The sequence below is a fragment of the Saccostrea cucullata genome, unplaced genomic scaffold, assembly GCF_032062105.1.
Source record: "Saccostrea cucullata isolate Sc308-1 unplaced genomic scaffold, CSIRO_AGI_Scuc_v1 ctg292, whole genome shotgun sequence".
Classification (NCBI taxonomy): domain Eukaryota; kingdom Metazoa; phylum Mollusca; class Bivalvia; order Ostreida; family Ostreidae; genus Saccostrea; species Saccostrea cuccullata.
The window spans coordinates 129,248-136,841 of NW_026924280.1; the positions used below are offsets into that span (position 1 = coordinate 129,248).

At 31.6% G+C, this 7,594-nt stretch overlaps 1 protein-coding gene across 13 annotated transcripts in view; it reads left to right on the forward strand.

Moving 5' to 3' along the window:
- Nucleotides 1-7,229, forward strand: part of LOC134266121 (sodium channel protein para-like) — a 68,070-nt gene extending 60,841 nt beyond the window's left edge. For 8 of the 13 annotated variants that reach the window (XM_062748354.1, XM_062748357.1, XM_062748361.1 and 5 more), the window contains 3 exons: nucleotides 53-323; nucleotides 2,415-2,426; nucleotides 3,652-7,229. In XM_062748354.1, coding sequence (XP_062604338.1) covers nucleotides 53-323; nucleotides 2,415-2,426; nucleotides 3,652-4,886 — 1,518 coding nt within the window. In that variant the 3' untranslated portion in view covers nucleotides 4,887-7,229. The remainder of the gene's footprint in view (nucleotides 1-52; nucleotides 324-2,414; nucleotides 2,427-3,651) is intronic. The other 5 variants (XM_062748358.1, XM_062748359.1, XM_062748364.1 and 2 more) reach the window with 1 other exon arrangement.
- Nucleotides 7,230-7,594: the final 365 nt, after the last annotated feature.

The following is a 7,594-nucleotide window of genomic DNA, read 5'->3' on the forward strand; positions in this document are numbered from 1 at the left end:
TTTTGTATTAATTAAAAATAACCACAGGATATTGGTTTTTTTTAAAATCTAGAATATAATCATGGGCTGGATCTTTGATGCTGTGACCAATCAAAAATTTGACATTGGAATCATGATCATTATAATGCTAAACATGTTGACAATGGCCCTCGAACATTACAACCAATCGGAACAGTTTACCACTATCCTCAACTACATCAACGTGTCTTTTATCATCATCTTCACTGTTGAGTGTGTTCTTAAACTAATTGGACTCAGACATTACTACTTCAAATTTCCCTGGAACATCTTCGACTTTGTGGTAGTGGTGTTGTCTATATTAGGTAAGACAATCTAATTTTTGTCACAATCTTTCATTACATGGCTTTTCATATTGTACAGTTTCACAGTTTCATTTTGTTTATTTTTTCATTGCTTCTTCGATTATATGAGCGCAAATTGGGAATAATGTAGAATAAATTATTAAATTAAGGCCTAGTTTTATCTATTGCTAAGTAAGCTATTCTGTTTGTTTGTAACAGTTCGTTAAATTTTGTATTTTATCAATGAAAATCTTATTTTTCAATCAACCTGCATAGAAACAATATACATGTTTTAGAAAAGAATTCTTAAAGTGAAATTAGTTGAATCCACTGGTTGCAATTACTGTATCTTTACGCTTATAACGGAAAAGAAAACAACCCATAGAAACATTTTACCTTTATTTGGCTAATATCTATTATTCATGTTGTCAAATTGATTTTAACTTTATTAAAGTAATTAAATATTATTTGCACGTTTCTGAAATCGACATCAGACTAAAGAAAACAAATTTTTATTTATCTTGTTTTCGGTGCTTTATCAACTTTCCTATCTTATTATACCTTGATGGTTTGGAATTTATCAAATTTTCAAAACCATGCTTTCAAAATCACTTGATTCTGAAACGTGATTTATTGCTATCTATTTCCGATGTCTGAACGATTTTGAAAGGATGAAATTAATAGGTGAAGGAGAACAGAAAAGATTTTTTTAAGGGAAAAGCAATTGTTTGCTTGATGATATAAGAAGCTAGACAACTCTCTAGAAATCTTTTTAAAGTCATGATACTAGCTCCAGGGAAACAGACGAAATAGTAGGGTAAAGTTTATCATTTTAAAAAACTTGAAAGTTTAAATCTGCTTTAATTGTAGATGAAAAGAAGGCAAGCGTTTTCACGATTTAAATGAAAAAAAAACAAACAATCAACCAACATTTTAGGGTCATGTCTGTTTAAAGGTTAAATCTCAAGGGTGGGACTTAATTGGACATACAAAAGAAACATTACTTGTCTGAAAAATTTATCCTGTAATTGTGGATGTCAGGAAGGCAAATAGTAGTTTGAATAAGCAGATATCCTTCTACCAAAAATTATGAAATCAAGTCTTGAAGCCCTATGCAGGGACAACATTGGACAGGTTATATTTTACAAATCTAATATGAAAACGTCAAGTCCTGAATATAGGGCAAGTAAACTGTATGCATGATAATAATCTCTTTACAGAATGTGAAATTCGATCAATTGTATTTTAAATATCCCCTTTATTTCCACTCCTGGGCATCAATCGTATTGATTGATTGTGTATTGTTTAACGCCCCTCGAGAGAATTTTTCACTCATATGGATTATCAATTGCTGGTAGAGAGTTGCAAATTTTGTCCTTTACTCGGCACTTAGGGCCATTGAGCAGGGAGGGATCTTTTTCGTGCCAGCACCTACTGCGACACAGGACCTAGGTTTATACTGTCTCATCCGAAGGACTGATCTCCATGTCCCACAGTAGGATTCGATCCCGCGACGTAAGGATCACTTCCTTACTTCGCGACTCTAAAGCAGACGCTCTAACCACTGCACCACGCGTATTGATACGAATTGTTAAATTCATATTCTAGGAATCCAGTGTCCCAGTCTCATGAATGGCCGAGATCATAGATGGTGATTACAAGAGAAAATACTCAGATGACTGTCAAGGCCCATGGGCCTATTTTCTTATATATCTGGCATGATAGGATGATAAGGCAATTTTAGAAATTGGTTTAACTCTATTTTCATTTTGGTATATGAATTTTGTGTCTAAAGGATTCCAAATTTGTTATTTTTTGTTTGTTTTTTATTCCTTATATCAATCCACCAAATAATTGCCAAGGAAAGGCTACAAAATAACTGCTTTAATAATCGCTCCATTTTACACACGGCTTATTGTAATTTTACCCTGCACTATTTTGATTCCTTGCATGACTTTTCTATACCCAACTTAATTTTTTTTGACAATGCTATTAGTTCAATGGTGCATGGAAACAGTCACTTCTATATGTATCATGCTTTTGCTATGCATTTATTGTACCGTATATTAGTTATTTTATGCTAAAAGTAATTTACTCTATTATCATATATAGGAGAGATAGTCAGTGAGTAAAAGTGTGCTGGGTGACCTCCCCCTTGGTGCATGGAATAATTTACCCTTACAAACCAAAACTTTTGACAACATATATAAAACATGATATGTTTCAATGCCTAAAATTTCTTTCTGATTAATAAACTACCGATTATCAGTTCAAACTCTGGAGTGTTCTGATGAAGTTTTTGTTGATATGTGAAACCCCCTTAATCATGTCTTTATTTGAAGTTTTTTTCAACTAACTTTATTTACTTCATTATGTCTATGGCGTGCTGTTTTGTTAATAGAAATCTACAATAAGTTGTTTGTAAAATGAGATATACAAAAGTCTAAAGTAATAATAATAGAATTATAAGAAATTGATTAACCCCTCATCTCATTAATCTTAATGTTTAAGTCACTTTGGGATTTCCTATTCTTCCGGAACATTGTTCTATATCTTTTATGTTACGGAACACCATCACGGGTAAAATTCAACAATTAAGGAGAGGTGGCACATTGTTTTCATACACGGCATTGAAAAAGTTTGCCTTGACAGGCAAATGTAAGAGATTTACAATAATTTGATTTGTCAACCATTGTTGTATTTGAAAGAATTTGTTTTTCGTTACTGTCAAATATTGGGGCTTATTTTTTGCAGTTAAGTATGTACATTTAATGCCAATGTTAATTAATAAAATTAAAAGACAACACATATTTAACAAGTATTGAACGAAACTCGTTAAAGAAAATATCGTGTAATTCTTACTTCGTCAATTTTGGAATGATATATTATGTGTGAGGGAGAAATTTGTGAATAATGCCCTAACGGAAAATTAGCTCTTTGTAAACACAGTCACTAATAAGTACTACTCTTTATTTCATGTTTGCATCTTTTTCGTATGATTTTTTGCATGTAAATCATCACTAAGTGTTTCATATACTAATTGTTGTTCTTGTGGACCGTTTTAGCTACTATAAAGGACATTGTCTTTGTTTTTCATCAGTTTAACAATAATATTTTATTGTGAATTGCTATATTTGAAAAAAATCTAAATATTAACATTCTAATGCATAAATCAATCAATATATCGATATGAGGTATAATCAATTAAGTGACAGAAGTACACAACATATACTTTTGAAAAATAAAACCTCTTTGCTTGTCTATATCAAAAGATTCATAGGGTTTTAATTCTAATGCATTTCGAGATATTTTAATAAAGATATGATACAAAGACTGTAATATTTTGTAGGTGTGGCCCTAAGTGATGTCATGGACCAATTCTTGGTCTCTCCTACTCTTCTCAGAGTTGTTCGAGTGTTTAGAGTAGGAAGAGTTCTTCGCTTAGTCAAGTCGGCAAAGGGAATACGAACTTTGTTATTTTCACTAGCAGTGTCGTTGCCTGCTTTGTTTAATATCGCTTTACTGCTGTTTCTCGTAATGTTTATATACGCAACATTCGGGATGAGCTTCTTTATGCATGTTAAACATCAATATGGAATAGATGACTGTTTCAACTTTGAAACCTTCTTCCGTAGTATAATATATCTGTTTCAAATGTGTACATCTGCCGGCTGGAATAGTGCCCTCGCCGGGATTACAAACGAAGAAGACTGTATAGAAGAAACACAGACTTTCGATAATGGAACGACAATATGGAAAGATTGTGGTGACTACAAGATAGGTGTGGTTTACTTATGTTCCTATTTAGTACTTAGCTTCCTTGTAGTGGTGAACATGTACATTGCTGTTATTTTAGAGAACTTCAGTCAGGCTACTGAAGACGTTCAGCAAGGTTTAACTTCAGATGAATTTGATCTTTTCTATGAGAAATGGGAGAAATTCGATCCTGAAGCTACTAAATTTATTCCCCTTGGTCAGTTGTCCGATTTTGTTGACTACTTAGAAGAACCATTACGACTTCCAAAACCAAATCATTTTATGCTTGTGAAACTGGATATTCCTATTTGCGAAAATGATAAAGTGTACTGTAGAGATATTTTAGATGCTTTAACAAAGAATTTCTTAGGAACATCTGACACGCCTGGGGAAATAGATGTCAATGAAGTTGAGAAAGATAAGGAAAAAATTGAATACAAGGTAGTTAGCTCAACACTTTTGAGACAAAAAGAACATTATGCTGCAAGAGTAATCCAAAAAGCCTGGAGAAGATATAGAAATGAAAGGGGCAGCTTGCCATCTCCACCACCATATGATATGGTAATCAGTAAGGAAAGTGATATGATCACAAGCAAAGGAAGTGAAATGGCAACCAGCAAGGATAGCAAAGACACAGCAACAACAGTTAACGGAGATACTGCTAGCACAAAAAGTTTAAAGAGTGATACTTCCAATAAACAGACTGCTGGAAGTTCGGTTGATGTGCATATAGAAATTCCGGAATCAGAAATTACTGAAGAAACAGCAATGCTTTCACCGGAAAATAGAACAGTTGAGTTACGTGCGGACAGTGACGTGGTAGCGTAATGAAAAAGAATACTAAATTCGGCAGGAAAATTCGAATTGTGCAGGGCCCGGTGACTAACGGGACTCTGACTCAAGAACGTAAAGATACTCAAAGTGTACTGCATGTCTTTCTATTTATTGGTTTCAGGATGCAATTATTTATCTTCTGTATTGCGCATGCTTCGTAATGCAGATTTTGTGATGATTCTCTCTGTTATTTGTTACCTAGATTAGGCAAGTTGTAATGGCATCTATTGCAAACAATTAATACAGAGAATGATTGTTCAATTTTTTTTTTGATAAAGAAGTTTTCTGGATTGTCAATTTTGCACTAGTATAGATCATGTGATGTATGAAATTTCTATTATATTTGAAAATATTCCTGATTGATCATGAAAGAAATTTAAATTTAGATCGTTTGTGCATTATTCTGCGGTACGAATTGAACATCTAAAAGCACAGCATCAAAATGTGTCCAAACATTAGTTCTGTGGTATCAACCACCTGCATGAGAGATTTTCATGTTTTTCCCAGGCCATGCAATAAGATAAATTTGCTGTTAAAGATTTTATGTAATAAAATTCATAAAAGTAAATTTTCTCTAAATTGAATGCCCCTCTATACAACACTGCCGTATATCTCTTTCTACTACATATTCTATCTATTGAGAGCTGCTTCGCTAATCTTTCCCAAGGAACATATTTATAGTTTGGAAAGTAGATGATATTAAGTTTTACTGCGTGATACTACACTCTTAATAGTAACTGTTGCTCAACACTACTGTAATCGTGCTTGTAATATTATTAGCTATACATATATGTATATGAATTTGGTATGGGGTACATCACATCTTTTTTGCAAGAGAACATAATACATGTATACCAAATATGCCCGATTCCATACAGTATTGTTGTAATTTTTTGAAAAAAAACATTTCTGGTTTTTTTTTCATTATTTTGAATTTTTTCTGTATCTGGAACCATTTTTGTTAACTGACGAAAGTGCATTGCATTCAAAAGAATGTCTTTGGCATTTTATTGTTAGATGCCTTTGTGATTTATGTTAATCAGAGTTGAAAGTTTAAGCCTCGCTCCCCTTGTTCAATCATACATGTATGAAATATGTCACTTTTTTTCAAATAATATTCCAGCATGATAAACACAAATTCAACATACCTTGCGGAATTTAAAGAAAGCTCTTGTTTAGAAGACATTTTGTACAAGAAAGTCAGATTAATTTTGGTGAGAGGAAACTCTTTTGCCAGAGGGACTGTGAATCTTTACAAAATACAATTTCCTGCGAAAGAAAAATAAATTTGTAATATAATGATATATATATATATATATATATATATATATATATATATATATATATATATATACATTAACAACTTAATTCATTGAAGAAAAGGCATATCTTATCTTACAACATGCTTAAATATGTATATATATGTATAAATAAATCGTGTTAAGCAACCCATCGCGAGATATACATACCTTTAAAAAGAATATAACTAAAATACGGGTATCTGTTAAAACCTTATTCCAGTTTCGAATGGCATATGAACCATGATATTATGTCGTTGATATGATAAATAATCATAGCTTATGCAAATATGAAAACTGTTAAAACTTCTCAATTTATGATGTAAAACATCTAAAGTGCAGTTGAACTACAACCCTTATTATGTTTTGTACATGTTTAAAGTATGTATTGGTTGAAATTGTTTAGATATTGTTTTCCTTTACAAGGTATTTGTTGTTTCTCTGATTTCATGTGATATTTTATACGAAAACTGGGCTTTTCTTGTTGCACTTAACTTTGCCAAATTAATGTGAAATTCTATGTAGTGTCTGCTTTTTACAAGATTATAATCCATTTTATGCAGTTGCTATATTACATGTACATGTTGTAAGGAAGAGTTCAAATGTTTCTGCTGTTGGAAATCTTACCATTTCTTTCTTTTGGGAAAAGAGACACACCCCACAAATAGCAGTACGATAAATGTTTTTTCTTTCAATGCTAAAACTATTTATTATGTTAATTTCCATTCTAGGAAAAGAAAAAAGAAAACATTAGGAAAATATGTTTCAACCTGTAGATCATGCAAATTGTACATGTTTTGTAAAAGAAAGGTTACATGTTGGTGTATCTCTGAAATAATACTGTAAAGCATTTTTAAATAACACTAAATTTTTAACTGTTGAATGATAGAGTATGGGTGAAAATGCGTACATTTTCAATCTTTATATATATATGCACAATAATGAGTTTGGTACAAGGAGAGAGCTATGTATGAACATTATTATAAGATAAGCTTTTTTATTTGCAAATTTCTGTAAATAAATTTATTACACAGTTTAACGGAGTGAGTCATTATTTTTAAAATAGATTTCATCTGATCATAAAATTGCACCTGATCGTGTATTTACAGTATTCTCGATCTAATTTGAAGTTGTAAACATTTCTATGAAGAGGAAAATTTTGTTATTGCTAAATAAATAAAAACATGTAAGTAAAAGGAATGATATTAGCGTTCTAAAAAACGAAAACATATTTTTTTTTAAAACTCAACAATGTGTATCTGCCTGTGCCAATGAGAAAAAACCTTGTTGCAATTTTACAAATTTTTTTCCTACCCTTGTACTTGGAATTAATTTTTATTCTCTAACTTAGTGTACATGTTACAATTTTTCGGAAAGGTTGAAATTTAACACATTTTTTCCCTA